This window comes from Candoia aspera, chromosome 2 (assembly GCF_035149785.1).
Source record: "Candoia aspera isolate rCanAsp1 chromosome 2, rCanAsp1.hap2, whole genome shotgun sequence".
NCBI lineage: Eukaryota > Metazoa > Chordata > Lepidosauria > Squamata > Boidae > Candoia > Candoia aspera.
In genome coordinates, this window is record NC_086154.1 from 64,078,565 (window position 1) to 64,094,592 (window position 16,028).

At 39.4% G+C, this 16,028-nt stretch overlaps 1 protein-coding gene across 2 annotated transcripts in view; it reads right to left on the reverse strand.

Moving 5' to 3' along the window:
* Positions 1 to 2,114: 2,114 nt before the first annotated feature.
* Positions 2,115 to 16,028, reverse strand: part of KDM3B (lysine demethylase 3B) — a 52,744-nt gene continuing 38,830 nt past the window's right edge. For both annotated transcript variants that reach the window (XM_063292037.1, XM_063292035.1), the window contains exons 16-24: positions 15,617 to 15,883; positions 14,719 to 14,890; positions 13,901 to 13,991; positions 13,658 to 13,788; positions 10,102 to 10,221; positions 9,331 to 9,470; positions 8,838 to 9,014; positions 7,565 to 7,699; positions 2,115 to 3,358 (exon numbers count right to left, since the gene is read on the reverse strand). In XM_063292037.1, the coding sequence (XP_063148107.1) occupies positions 3,278 to 3,358; positions 7,565 to 7,699; positions 8,838 to 9,014; positions 9,331 to 9,470; positions 10,102 to 10,221; positions 13,658 to 13,788; positions 13,901 to 13,991; positions 14,719 to 14,890; positions 15,617 to 15,883 (1,314 nt within the window). In that variant the 3' untranslated portion in view covers positions 2,115 to 3,277. The remainder of the gene's footprint in view (positions 3,359 to 7,564; positions 7,700 to 8,837; positions 9,015 to 9,330; positions 9,471 to 10,101; positions 10,222 to 13,657; positions 13,789 to 13,900; positions 13,992 to 14,718; positions 14,891 to 15,616; positions 15,884 to 16,028) is intronic.

The following is a 16,028-nucleotide window of genomic DNA, read 5'->3' on the forward strand; positions in this document are numbered from 1 at the left end:
TATTTCTTTCCTTTTTACTATATTCTTATTTTTTCTTTCTTTTCTATTTTTTTCTTTTCTGCTTCTATTTTTGTATTCTTTTCTTTTTTCTCTATTTATTGTTGCAAAAAGGAAGTAGTAATCTCACTCTATTCTGTGTTAGTCAGATCACCATCTCAAAAACTGTGTCCAATTCTGGAAACTACAACTTAAGGAAGATTCAGACAAACTAGAATGGGTTTATAGAACGGAAACAAGGAAAATCAAGATATTAGGAACGAATTCCTATAGGGTGGAGATGAGGGAATGGGGTATATTTGAGAAGGGTGGGAACACATGACAGCTCTTCAGATACTCTAAAGGAGCTTCGTCTGGAGGTGATAATGATAGCTATTGTTCTAGAGAACACAGAGAATTCTCAAATTATAGGATCCATTAGAAGTAATAAACCTAATCTTTGAGATTAGGAAAACACTGTAGTATGAAGTTCCATAAACTTTACCAGATTACATATGGCATACACCTCCAGGGTGCAGAATGTACATACTTTGCCCACCCATATAGCATTATTGCTAAAGCAGCACTAGCTGCTACTGCAAACAACAACAAAATGTCATTTGGTATAAACCAGGGTCTCACAACTTCTTCCAGGCTTCCACAGTGGTCTTTTGAGTTTTATGCCAATTTCATTTCATTAATTTGAAGTGAATTAACATTAACAATTAAAAATCCCTCTCTAGTAATAAATGTAATACATCTTTGTTACATTAAACATTTAGAAGTAACTGCTGAAGATCTCTTAATCATACGAAAGGTTTTCAGGGGTGCATGTCGCTCTAGAGACTCAGATTGTGAAACTCTGGTATAACCAGTTCCATTCTGAAGACATAATAACTAAATATTATTCCAATTAGGCGATTTCAAATTGGATTTGAAATAAGTTTATCCAGAGTGTGGTGGTGGGTGGGGAACCCTTCACAAAAACCTTAAAATTATTTTAGGCAATATGGCTGAGGCAGAAAATTGTCCCAGCACTCTGTGCAATTATTTGAAAAGGTGGCATCCCTTAGTAAAATTTCATAATGAAAAGTATTCATGTCAAAAGTTTACAAATGAAAATGGTGCTTTATAATTAGTATCACAATAATTTATAGCAGTGTTTAATTATAGAACTGAAATAAGAATTCATGCATGTTTAGAGTCTTTCCCTTCCCCTACGATCAGAGATCTGAAATGCAGTTGTAAATTATAGAATGGAAAAGTGCTTTGCAGACTTGATAGACTTAGGTGTCTACAAAAATAAATGTTTAATCAAAAGAGGAAGTATTTTAAGAATATTCATGAAAATTAGCATGGTAACATTTGGTAGAGGAAACTACTTTCTGATGAAATCATCCAACAAATCAGTGGGGGGGAAAAAGGAATTTTGTCTTCTGCGCTGTGGTGAAATGTCCTGAGAGCGCTGGAATTTGTGAGGAAAAAAAGCATGTAAAGAAAGAAAAGCAATGAGATCTGGATGTGGCCGTATCAGCCTTCAAGCTGCAACATAAGACAAGAAAAGGTGTCATGAAAGTTACCAGTTTCATAAATTTAAAGAATTATAGCTACAAGTGGAAACTTTAAACCAACTTTGCACCTCAAATAACTCACGCACAGAAAGTACAAATATGAATTGAGAAACAGTGCTATGGACAGATATAAACACATAACCGTTGTTGCATCCTTGCTTTTTCCTGGCCTCTAAGAACAGCTCGTACAGTTTATCGTCTTGAGATTTTGATAGTGTTTTGAGAGTCAAGTGTGATCTGGTGTCTCTGAAAGGTGTCCACAGAAATACAAACAGAGCTTGAGCACCTGACTATTTCAATCAAGTTGCAGGTTTGACTGCTCCCTAAAAAGGATTTTTGATTAACAGGACATGAAGGGAAAATGATGCACCAAACTTCAGAGTTGCCTTTCTCAGAAGTGTATATGAATGCAACTCTCAGGAATTTGGGGAATGGAAATAGTATAGAAAGAAGGGGAAAAAAACTGTTCAAAAGCCCAGTGGGGGAGGATGGATGTGCTTGTTCTCCCTTCTTCTACATCTCCCCATGAGCTTCCAGCACAGGTACAATATAGATCTAAGACAAGTCTACAGTAAATGACTTTTATTTTTTAAAAAATGAAATAACCGTGAACATATTAACAGGCCTGCAGGTGGCACTACAGTACAGCTGGATAGAAGGTAGATACAGTCCCAATGAACAGTAAAACAATGGAATCCATCAGTTCAATGGTGACAATTCTGAATACAACTCTATCAAGCAGGAACATTTTACTGAAAATATTTCTGGACAAAGCTGATATTGAAAATTAGTTCTGGGAAGCAGTAGTCCCAATCTAAAACTGACACCTGGTGTTTACCAGTTTAGGGAGAGATGTACAACATCTCCAAAACATAAATGTTCTTTTCCCCCCTTTATATCTTTGTATTGGAAGTAAAATTCTTTTTAGCTCTCCTCAGGCCAATTGTGCTATTGGGAATTATTTCTAAGAATAATTTCTGGAAAAGTTTTATTGAAAGGAAGACTAAACACAATGTGCCTTTCCTTGTAGTCCAGGAACTGTTGTGGTATTTCAAATTCTAAAAATATCTACTTTCATGAAATACTGTTTCACTACAAACCTAGTTTTTCACTAAATACACATTTTTTTAAAAATCCTGGAGCCCTCTGGGAAAATCAGTGGTTTCTCTCTGTGTTTCTGTATTTCTACAGTGTATAAAGAACTCTTAAAGGGAGCATGAAGAACAATTTCTTTTTTTTCCTTAGCCATGTCAGAGACAGTCGGTCTAGTGTTCATGTTCTTGCAGCCAGGATCCTGGTGCGCATACTCGTTCGGAGCTAGCTATTTAGGTCGGCAATAAAATGCCCAACTTTGCATCATTCTTCCTAACTTCTTGGAAAGACTAATTAGGTATGAAAAAAGATTCACACATTTTTCTATTCATCATATGCAGGAACACCATCTGGTTTCCATACTATTTCAATTTGCAGAAGGCCACCAGAAAGGGACTCAGCACCCTTCGTTCTTCAGGAATTCTGTATGTTATTGTGACCATCTATTAGATACTCAAGACTGAGGCAGCATAGTAGGCAGTGGCTGGAGAGTGTAATGAATACCACGGCATCTCTTAGTGAGAGGTTTCTGGGCCCTTCAGAGGCAGCCACGTGCATCCCCTTCTATACTGTGAGCAAAAAACAAAACAAAACAACTCGGGGGGTGGGGGTGGGGGGAGGGTCGGAATCACCAGTTCCTAAGATCTAGCCAGTTTGGATTCATGAGCTTTCAGTGTGCCAACAGCATCTTTGACTGCATGGTAGATGATGTTTTTCACCTGCAAAGAGAAGAAAATGAAGGTAATGAAAAATAAGAACATAAAGAAGGGTCTCCATCTGCCCCATTACGAATTATCAGAGTTCTTTATATTTTAATTGCCTATAAAGTTTGAACATGTATAAGGAAAGAACATTGGCTAAAGTGTCAGAGCTATGAGTTTTTTGTTTTGTTTTGTTTTAATCATATGGAATAGTTCGGTGTTCATGCTGCTTTTTCTTGCTGGGAAATCCTTGTGAGGTCCAGCAGCCAGATGTGTAGACTATTTAGCTGTGACAAGTCACATTGCCCAGGGCGTACCATGAGGCGGCTAGTCTACATTGCATCGAGTTGGCTGAGAGAAAGTGACTGGCCCAAGGTCACTCGGCTGGCTTTCATGCCTAAGGTAGGACTAGAACTCACAGACTCCTGGTTTCTAGCCCAGCACCTTAACCACTAGGCCAAACTGGCTCTCCAGAGCTACCAGTACAAAGCTTACACATACATGATTAGTTGTTCTCCTCATTAATGTTCATATACAATTTGTTGATAAAATTCTGCATGTGCTAAGATCTTTGTAAAAGGCATACTACACAAGTTAGTACATATACATGGTACTTACATATACATGGAAATTGTGATGTTCAAAAAAATCAATGCACCAACAGTGCAATTTTAAAAATGCAACTGTTCAAAATTCCTGTACTCATTCTTTATTAGGAAATTTAAAAACTACAACTTAAATCTTTACCACCAGCGTTTTTGAACAAGATTTTGCAACTGCTACTTAACGCCAGGTCTATTAACAACAAAGCCCCCCTCATATGTGATTTGATCACTGAGGAGGGGCAGACCTGGTGTGTATTATTGAAACCTGGGGCCCAGAAGGGGGGTGCCCCTTTCAGAAATGTGCCCGGCTGGGTTTACGGCATGGCACCAGCCAAAACCCCAGGACAGGGGAGGACGGGTGGCAGCTGTCTCTGGGGGCCTTCATGGGCCCTGCTCCACAAGTGACCAGTTGTGAGACCCCGTTTTTCAAGTTGGGTGCCCGAGAGTTGGGAGTGTTGCTACTGTACCAGCCTCCCTGCTGCGTAGCAACCTTCCTGCCCAAGCTGCTGGAGTCCGTCTCAGGGTTGGTGGTACAGTTCCCCAGGCTTATGGTTCTGGGGGACTTTAATCTGCCATCCGTGGGGCGTGCTTCGGAGGTGGCTCAGGAGTTCATGGCTACCATGGCAGCCATGCGTCTGTCTCAGACTATTCGGGACCCAACTTGAGACAGTGGCCTCACCCCAGACTTAGTTTTCTTGTCAGAGCAGTGGCAATGTGATCTGAGGGGAGAGTTACAGCTGTCCCCATTGTCATGGTCAGATCACGCCCTGGTAGCCCTGAGATTCTCCTGTGCTGCCCCCCTCTGCAGGGAGGCTGGACCTATTCAATTGGTCCGCCCCCGGCGACTGATGGACCCGACAGGGTTTCAGAGGGAGCTGGGGGTTATACCCGAACATCTGCTGCACGGTCCAGTGGAGGCCCTGGCCGCTGCTTGGAATAGGGAGGTGGCTGGGGCCTTGGACAGGATCGCACCTGTGCGACCTCTCTTGCCTCATCATACTCGATGCTCCCCATGGTTCACGGAGGAGCTGAGGGTTTTGAAGAGGATTAAGAGACGTCTAGAGCGCCGCTGGAGGAAGACAAAGACCGAATCCGACCGAACACTAGTTAGAGCTGCTATTAAGGCCTACCTGGTGGTGATAAGAGTGGCGAAGTGTCAATACTTCTCCGCCCTTATCACGTCTGCAGAATGCTGCCCAATGGCCCTGTTTAAAATCATGTGATCCCTTTTGGGGAAGGTGGGCCTAGTGACTCACCTACAGGGCCATGTAGAGGAGTTTTCGGAGCATCTGCAAAACAAAATCGCTCAGATCCGCTCTGTGCTAGACTCCAAACGTGAGACATGGTCCGTGGAGATACCAAGGGAGCGGACTTACCTTGTTATCTGGGAACAGTTTGATCCTGTTGGACCTGAGGAAGTGGACAGGATCCTCCGGACAGTAAATGCCACCACTTGTCAGCTAGACCTATGTCCCTCCTGGATGGTGAAAGCAGCTCAGGAGGTGACATGTGGATGGGTCCAGGCGATGGTTAATACATCCTTGAGAGAGGGACTGTTTCCATTTGTCTTTAAGGAGGTGTTGGTACAGCCCCTCCTCAAGAAGCCATTGCTGGACCCCACTGTATTGGACAATTTTCGCCCAGTCTCCCACCTCCCCTTTTTGGAGAAGGTGGTTGAGAAAGTGGTGGCACTGCAACTCCAGAGGGTCCTGGAGGAAACAGATTATCTAGACCCCTTTCAGTCAGGTTTCAGGCCCGGATATGGGATGGAAACGGCATTGGTCGCCCTTATGGATGATCTCTGGCAGGAGCAGGATGGAGGCAGTGCATCCATCCTCGCTCTTCTTGACCTCTCAGCGGCTTTTGATACCATCAACCATGGTATCCTTTTGGGTTGGCTCAGGGAGTTGGGGGTGGGTGGGGTAGTTTTACGCTGGTTCACCTCCTTCCTCCAGGGCCGATCCCAATCGGTGGTGATAGGGAGTGAGAGATTCAACCCTCGACCCCTCCATTGCGGGGTGCCACAGGGTTCGGTACTCTCCCCTCTCCTATTTAATATCTACATGAAACCGCTGGGTGAGATCATCCGTCACCATGGGATGAGGTATCATCAGTATGCTGATGATGCTCAATTGTATACCTCCATCCCAGGTGAAGTAAGTGATGCTGTGACTGCCCTCTCCAGGTGCCTGGAGGCTGTGGGGGCCTAGATGGGGAACAACAGGCTTCAGCTGAACCCTGGTAAGATGGAGTGGCTGCGGATTAATGGCCTTTCCGTATCCGGGACTTTGTCATCTTTGGTCCTGGATGGGGTTGCGCTGCCCCAGACAGACCTGGTGCGTAACTTGGGGGTCCTCTTGGACTCACAGCTCTTGCTCGAAGAGCAGGTGGCAGCTGTGGCCAGAAGGGCCTTTGCGCAGCTTCATGTTGTGCACCAGTTACGCCCCTTCCTGGATCAGGAGGCCCTTCGAATGGTCACTCATGCCCTTGTTATCTCCCAGATTGACTACTGCAATGCGCTCTACATGGGGCTACCTTGAAGAGTATCCGGAAGCTTCAGCTGGCCAGAATGCATCCGCGCGGGCTATTTGTGGCGCCCCTAGGAGGGTGCATATAACACCGTTGCTTTACGAGCTGCATTGGGTACCAGTTTGCTTCCGGGTCCAATTCAAGGTGTTGAATCATCTTTAAAGCCCTACATGGCATGGGGCCAGGTTACCTGAGGGACCACCTCTTCCCCGTTTCATCTACCCACCCCACCCGATCCTGCAGAGGGTGCATGCAGAGGACCCTGGCGGTAAGAGAATTCCATATGGCGGGGTCTAGGAAGCGGGCCTTCTTTGCAATAGCACCTGCCCTTTGGAACGTCTTGCCCCCGGAGGTGAGATTAGCCCCTTCACTCCTGGCCTTTTGGAGAAATGTGAAGACCTGGCTCTGCCACCTGGACTGGGGGGGGGGGGGGGGGGAAGGGAAGAGTCATTCCTGGGGTTGGCTAGTGTCTTGAAGTACCCCTCCCACATGAAGACGGAATAAGACTCAGCCATCTGGACTTCATTCCTATTTATATTATTAATGATATATAATTTTATAAGGGATTTTATATATTTATTGTTTTATTGAGTATTTTGTTGTAAACCGCCCAGAGTCCCTCTAGTGAGAGGAGATGGGCGGTGACAAATTTGATAAACAAACAAACTCCATTCAGCTTGCGAACATCAAACCACTAAATAGCTTACTATTGTGTTTATCTTAAGGGAACTAAGGATGGACAGGTGTTTCTTCTCTTTAACTAATATAAATATAGGATATGTGAAAGACAAAATATATTAGATATTTTTAAAAGTCTCCAATGAGCTGCTGTGTGTAAGCGTAGAACCTGTATTTTTGAATCAGAGAGACCATTACGAAGATCCAACATACTGTATAAACTATTCTGAAATAAACCTGAAACCAGTATAACCATGTCTAAGAATACATTTAGTTAATATGACCACAAAATACCTCCTTTTTCTCTAAGATTTTCAAGTACCACAATTCATTTTTTGCAAATGCTATTATTCCCTTTTTTACAGATATGACATTTGTCAGAGATTTTACCAGAAGATTTGCAAACATATACCTGCAGCTTATCTTCATGATTTGTGTGAGTATTTGACAGGTGCCTGAATTCTTGAGTCAGGCGGAAGCAGTGTTTCACATGTTCTGGAGATACAAAATCTTCTGCTACTTTAATGCAGCTATACAAATTATGAACCTGAATAAACAAGAAAAACAATTGGGTTAGTCTGTAACCCATAAAGTTGAAGAATCCAACATATTCACCACTGCATCTGGTAGCAGAAATGTAAGTGGATAAATGCAATTTCAAAGTTCTCATGGACAAAGAAGACAAAGTTCAAAGATTTTTGAAGATCATTTTACTCTTTTTATTTTAAAGTAATTTAGAATATAAAGTTAGACAAAAGTACAACTGTAAACACTAAGCAAATAAGCTGTAGCCCCTACAGCTTGTGATCAGAGAATACTTTGGTCAGAAAGAAAAACAATGATTGATCCTCATTTGGGCAATAAATGAGATAAGTCTTTGAATCCTTTCTAATGGAGGTTAAAGAAAAAATTACAACTACACTCTGAATATCCTTCTATGTATAAAAATTCAAGTCTTACATCTAAAGCTCTCAAGATAGCATGTTAAGTTTAAAAAATTATAATGCTCATTATGGTTTACTTTCCAAGTAAAAGAAACAAGAATGTGCAAAATTCACCAATTAAGGAATGGAACTCCGGACTATTCTGAAACATTACATTTCCTTTCTGGATTATGCTGAACACTCCAGGTGGAAGTTCCGCATGGTCCGGAAGACTCATGGTTCCAAAATCAGTGAGTTTTGCAAATCCTTGCAAGGAATTTCATTTTTTTTCTTTCCAAGAACTGGGGTAAAATAATTGGAAAAGGATATGCACGTGCTATAGAACTATAAAACTTACTGAAACCCAATCCCATGAGAACTGGAGTTCTGTTAGGGTTGTTCTCAAAAACAAATGTATAGCATGTTAAGTGCATAGGCAAACATACGTAGCAATATATATTACAGTCATTAGCATATCCTTACATATCTGTTTGGCCCAAAAAATAATTCATTACTCAACATAGATACAAATTGGTATGCATGTTGAATGAGTTCTCTCAGCATTTATTTTCAGCTTCTGAAATCTCGCTAAGCTCCCTACATATTTTTCAGTCCTTTGGTACATAGTCTGCCTATCCAATTGTGTGCTATTTTGAAAAACAAGTTTGCAGCAAGTGTCTTTCGTTTTTTCTTTTTGGAATGCTACAGGAATAACTTTTTAAAAACCTACTATTCTGCAGGGTTGTCCAAAATTCCACTCACCTGATGTGGAGCCCCTGCAGGAATAAATACAGCATCTCCCAGGAACTGCACGATTGCCCAGCCTTGCACTCCATATTCCTCGTAAAGACGCTTACGTAGGATCTGGTCCAGATACCAGCTTTGGTCATGGATTGGATCATGATCAGGAGGATTTTCTTGCCCCTGTTCTTCACCAACCTAGTGCAAATATATTAGGGTTCAATTATTCTACATCTTCTAAAGAAAGAAACACCTCCTATCTGCAAGTTATTTCATTACTGGAATATTACCTTTGTTTAAACAGTTCTATGGCAATGGCAGCTATTAGAGGGGGGGGGGGAAATCCAATTTTCACAGCTAAAATTGCTGAACGTATGCCCAGATGACCATAATAGTTTTATTTATTGATAGCAATATTTGCCTAAATTTTAAAGATAGGTAGATCTCAGAAGTTTAAAATATATTATTGGGAAAAGCAAAAACTGTAGTAAATTCTCCATGTGAAATTCCCTACCTTCCGAAGTAGCTCCCTGATCTTTTCAGCATCCTTAGCAGCATAAATGTGCCACAGTGCCCCTGGCTTCTCCTTTGCTTCATGGATTCGCTGTTTCGTAACATCATCAGCATCTCCTTCATCTATGGTTTTCAACACCTCTGAAATCCAATTCAATACAATACAATGTATAGCTCTTTACTGCAATGTGCAAGAAATAAGCAATTTTGGTATAAATCATCATACTGTAAGCGGGTGCCAAGAAAAAGCAGTAACCGTATGCATTTCTTCTTGATAAAAGAACATCAGTTACTTCATGTACAACTTAACTGTCTTAAGAGAATAGACTTTTTCATAAGGTCAAAGAGCATGCCTGGCTATCTGTCCAGAAAACAACCACAAAAAGCCATTCTTGCTCATGTGATAATATATGACTAGGACATTCTATTCATGCTTTGCCTTGTTCAGTTAGTCTTGCAAAGACATATTCTACTTTTCATAATGTTCCTCATGATGTCTGGGCAGGTATCAAGGGGGCTTTGTTTCAAGGCAAGTTGATACACCTACACAGAAGTAAATTCATTTGTGACTAGATATTCATTTGTTCCTCTCATTGCCCCTCTGATGATTTTTGTTCACAAGTATTATAAGCAGAAAGGGCAACATAGGAACAAACAAAAATAAAAACAAACAGAAATGAAAAGGGGAGCCTAATTTAAGTGACCTTTAATTCAGTTCGAAGAAATTCAAGTTATTCCCTGAAAAAAAAAATCACCCTGGAAAAAAGCTTACCATCATCATGGGCACCTTCCCCAATAGGGATTCCAACATACACCATAACATTAACTGCATCTGATACATCTAAATGTAAATTGGTTGTACCAACTCTTCGGTCTTCTGCAGTTATTAGTCCTATGAAAAATGCAATAAAGAAAAGAGACAAACAATATTCATCCTACTGGTATTAGTATTCTTATGGGTGTACAGCAGCCTTACTTAACTAAATTCCATTTTATGGGATTACAACTCCCAGTCCCTTCATAGATCATTACCTTGTAGTGCTGAAAGGGTTTGTGCATTCCAAACAATGCTATGAGTTAAACTGTGGGGAATGTACATTCCTAGAAAAGTCACCCCTGACAGGAAAGGGATAAGACTACCTGAAATGGCATCTAGCTGCTGATGTGCCCAGAGGCCAAAAAAAAAAAAGGAAACTGAAAATATATGTGTATCACTGCACTGTGGAATGTCAGAACCATGAACCTTGATGTAGTCAGAGCTGCAATACCAAGACTGAACATTGATATTCTGGAAATGTGCAAAATGAAATGGGTCTGGAACGGATCACTTCACATTAGAGAGCATCAAATCTTCTACTGTGGACAAGAAAGTCACAGAAGAAATAAAATAGCTATCATTATTAACCAAAGAATGTCACTGCTTGAATACAATCCAAAAAAGGCAGAGTTCAAAGCAAGCCAATTAATATTAAACTGATCCAAATCTACACTCCAACCACAGATGCAGAGGAAAGTGAACAATTATTTGGCCAACTCAACTTGTCAACACCACCACCACCAAAAAAAAATCTCATGTTAATTATAGAAGACTAGAATACAAAAACTGGAAGTAAAATAGCTCTTGGAATGATGGAAAAAAATGACCTTAGTATAAGAAACGAAGCAGGAAAGACTAGTAGACTGCTGCCAAATCTCCCTCCCTTCTTCCAGCAACCTGACTATAAATGGACATTACCAGATGGCAACACAAAAAACAAACTGATTATATACACAGCAAGCAAAGATTGGTGAAGCTCTATTTAGTCAGCAAAAACAAGATTTGCTGCTGACTGCAGGGCAAATCACAACTATTTGCAAAATTAAACTTAAAGTAAGATAAACAAATAAAGCCATCAGATTAACAAGGTAAGAACTCAGCAATTATTCACATGATGATGTGGCAAAGGTAAAGAATACATTTAATGGATTAACTTTGATAAATAGAGTGCCTGGAGAATTCTGGACTGAAATTTGTGACATCATTAAAGATGAAACAAACAATATCCACAAAAGCAAAAGAAGGCAAACTAATTATCTGCCAGGCTAAACATAAATGAAAAACGTCAGAGCACAAAAGTTAATAGAGACAGAGGAAAATTTGCCCTACTAAACAATTCCAAATAACAACAAATTGAGATAAATTATATCCAAATAAGCAAGGCAAAGAAATTGAGGTTAACAGTCAAATGGAAAGGACTGAGAGATTAAGTTAAGAAAATTACAGAAACCAAGGGATCTTCTTATGCAAAGATGGTCATCAAAAAAGACCCAAAAGACAAAGATCTACTATAGAAAGAATATATAAAGAAGAGATTGCATAAATATATGGTAGAAATGCACAAAACAGATCCCCAAAAATGACATGTATGAAGGTATGATCACTGAACCAGAGCCAGATGTTCTGGAAGGTAAAATTAGATGAGTCCTAGAAAATATTGCTAACAATAGAGTTGCAGGAGTTGATGAAATACCAGCCGAACTGTTTAAGATCTTACCAGATGATTCAGCTGAAGTGGTACCTACAGTTTCTAAGCAGGTATGGAAAACACAGCAGTGGTCAAAGGACTCATATTCCAAATATCAAAAAGAGCAATCCTAAAGAAAGGTCAGGCTGCTGAATAATCACACTTATTTCATATTCTTGGAAGATAATGCTCAATACTCTGCAATCTAGATTTCAACAATACATGAAACAAGGACTGATGTACAAACTGGATTCAGAAGAGCCAGGGGTATTACTAACATTACTAATATCCAATGGATAATAGAAAAGGCAAGGAAGTTCCAAAAATATGTCATTTTTGCTTTATTGATGATACAAAGGCTTTTGACTATGTAGATCGTAACCGTTTATAGACCTTAAAACAAAGATGTACTGGGCCCACCTCATTTGCCTAATGAAAATTTCTATGGTGAGAGGAAGCAAAAGTTAAAATGGAAAATGGAGCAACTAAATAGTTCAAAATTGGGAAAGGAATGCACCTTATATTTAACTTGGAGAAGAAGAGATAGAAACTGGAATTAAAATTGCTGGGAGAAATATTAACCTTGGATATGTTGATGGTACAGGTAGTCCTTGCTTAATGACCACAATTGAGACTGCAATTTTGGTTGCTAAGCAATGTGGTCGTTAAACGAATCCAACCCGGTTTTACAACCATTTTTGTGGTGGTTGTTAAGTGAACCACATGATCATTAAGTGAATCACGCAGTTCCCCATTGATTTTGCTCACTAGAAGCTGGTGGGGAAGGTCGAAAATGGTGATCACGTGACCATGGGATGCTGTGATGGCCGTAAATGCGAACCAGTTGCCAAGTGCCCGAATCACGATCATGTGACTGTAGAGACGCTGTGACAGTCGTAAGTGCGAGGACCACAAGTTGGGATTTTAGTGCTGTCATAAATCCAAACCATCGCTAAACGAATGGTCATTAAGCAAGGACTACCTGTGCCAGGATGAATGGCTGGAGGAGAGAAATATGTAAGAAATTTCTTATTGAAGGTAAAACGAGAGAGAGAAGAAGCCAGTTGGACTCTCATTATTAAAACAACTAAGTTTATGTCAACAGGTAGTGCCAATTCAATGCAAACAAGAGAGAAGCTGAAGTAGTAATAGGTTTTATGTTCCTGGGCTTAAAAGTTCCTAGGGATGGTGACTATAGCCACAAAACAGAGATGTCTAGGAGAAAGACTATGACAGATGTAGCCAAAATATTCAACAGCAGAGATGACACACCGACTACTAAGTATACATATTGTGAAGGCTATGGTTTTCCTTGTTGCAACATATGGCTGTGAAAGGCTAAATGAAGAAAAATTGATACCACTGAAATGTGATGCTGGAGAAAATTGCTGAGTTTACCTTAGATCTCTAGAAGAATGAAGAAGTCTATATGTAACAATTATTTTACCTGTGTCAATTATGCTAATTATATAAATTGATGCAGATTACATCATTTACTTAATGATATCTTTGTCAAAAGACCTAAATCACAATGGAAATTTGGCAGATGAAATAGCTCTTTTGATACCAGAAGAGATCCTGCAATGTAATATGGAAAATAACTGGCACACAAGACCTTCATTCTTCAATCCAAAAGCTACAAGTTTTTAATAAACATCTTTTCTTTCTTGAATGAAATTAATTTTTAACCTTAAAATAATTCTAAACAAATGTGTCTTTCCAATTTTGCTGCTTATTTATTCACACACAGTCATCTCTCACTCCAAATATTTTCACTTTTAGAACTACTAATAGGCATCAAAACACAACTTTCAACTTACGTACCATAGGCATTGTACATTTTGGGGCCTAGATCAGGCCGCACAAAGTAACTTGGCAACCTAGATGCCAGATTCAGTCTTCCATCTCTTTTAGTATATTCTGGAAGAGGAAGATTCTCCATTAGATCTTCAAACCTGAAATAGGCAAATATCCTATTAGACACCGAAGCATACAAAAAACTCCATCAACAATACAATGCCAAAATTAGCAACCTTTGTCCTCATTTACCCAACAAAAGGAACTTACCTTGTAGGCATCATATCCCTAAAGTCCTCTCCTGGAGGCCAGTCTTTTAACTTCAGTACCATAGGCTGCCCATCATCTGCCCTTAGTCGCTCTGCAAAGTAGCAATTACATTTACCTTATCAGTTGTATTTTCACTGTTTTAAATGGAGGAAGTGCAAGACTGACAACCTAGATTTGCAACTGTACAGCTGAAGTAACAAATCAGAAAAAATTCAGGTTCAAAACAACTTAGCATTTGTTGATTACATTGTACTGAGCAAGCCAAACTCTTTTATAGCACTACTGTGCACATGATACAATATTTTGAATAATGTACAGTATATGATGGCAGGATATATGTTCATCAAAACACTGCCTGATGTTCATAAAAATATTGTCTGATGATTCTGTTTGAATAATCATCAATTAGTGTGGTTACCTTTATGCAGGGACTGTGATAAGTAATTAAATACATGTAAGATTTGGTGTTGGAACCAATGACAAAATACTACAAAAATTGGTTACATAGTGACACAGAAAATCTAACCAATACCACTAATTAGATCAACTTCTTCAATTAAAATGTAAAGGACGAAAGTGTTAACATAAAGGAGCAGGTAAGAGAGGGAGAACTGGTCTTCATAATATTACAATTAAAAATCTTGTACTATTAACAAAAACCACTTAGGAGAGCACCATTGGTATAATAATTTGTTCTGTGCAAGTATACTTTTAAAAAACAGCTAACCTGAGAAAATCAGCTATTTTTCACAACTTGTAAGAATTCACAAAAGAGAATGGAAGTCGGAACATGATCTCACGTATCGGATTCCACTTACTAGAAATGATTTCAAAGCCATCCCAGAAGTCACGCACTTTAACATCTGAGATTATGGCACAATTTCTACAATTGACCAGATCTACATCCTGATCTCCAAATTCTTGGCTAAATGCATCTGGTTTCCAGAGTTCAGGCTTCAGTTTCTTATGAACACCAGAAACTAAAACAGGCTGAGGAAGAATAAATAAATAAATAAGGAGTTATTCTAATGTAACATTTCTTAGAATGCTCTTGAGTTGTTGAACAAAAAAAGAGCTAAAAATGAGTAAATGTAATTAATAAAACAAACCAATACAAAAGTCATTGAGACAAAGCTAATTAAAACACCACACCACATTGCAGCAGAAATGCAGAAAAAGAAAAAGAAAAACAGTATCACGAAGGACTGCTGGAGTAGTAATAAAAACCAGTTAACATAACTGCTCAGTTTCTGTTTATAACTCTTTTTATAACTCAAATGAAGAGTTGCACATATTTACAAAACTAAACAAGTTACTCTTCTATGTTAAGAACCGCTGTTGCGTAGCCTACAATTAACCAAAGTACGTATTTCCCTACAAAGTTTAATTAAAAAGTAAAATTACTAATTTTATATGTTTTTCAGCTATTTCTAGTAATGGGAAGGCTATGGATTTTACATCTCCTGACTGCTAGATATCCTGAATAGTCTGTCTAATTTCTGAAAGCTTACCAGGCATTGTCCATGTGGCATTTTCTAATTATGATTTGAATTTAACCAAACACTTGACTTAAGATACTATATTCTGTTCCAGATTCAAATTTCTGTACTTTTACTGTGTATCTACCAGTATCAGTATTTTCACAGCAGTGTTTGTCTTAAGGATAATATAAAAATTGCTGTGATATAAAAGATGATCTGTTTTTTTAAAATTTACCTGTCCTTGTTTCCAACATTCTCTGAAGATCTTCCAGTTGTTCTTGTTGCTGGGGTCATGAAGACACAAAAGCCTTCCATCACAAAGCCAAGAATGAGAAGTATGTGGGTCCAGCACATTTAATCCCATTACCATTTCTTTTACTTCTTTATGCGTGTCAGCCACACTGCTTGCTCGCTTGGCAGCATCAGACATTTTCTTATTTTCCACCACAGATGCAATTATATGATCAAGAAAGTTTGGCAAACTGGCTTTACTCTTGGTCCCCTAGAACAGAAATTCACATAGTAATCTAAGTACTGTGCTAAATTAAGGAAAGTACCTTTGCCAGTGCCTTGGATCTTTTAACCAAATAGGCACATACAGAAAAATGAACTTGTTAAGAGGAACAGCTGGCAGAAAGGGAAAACCC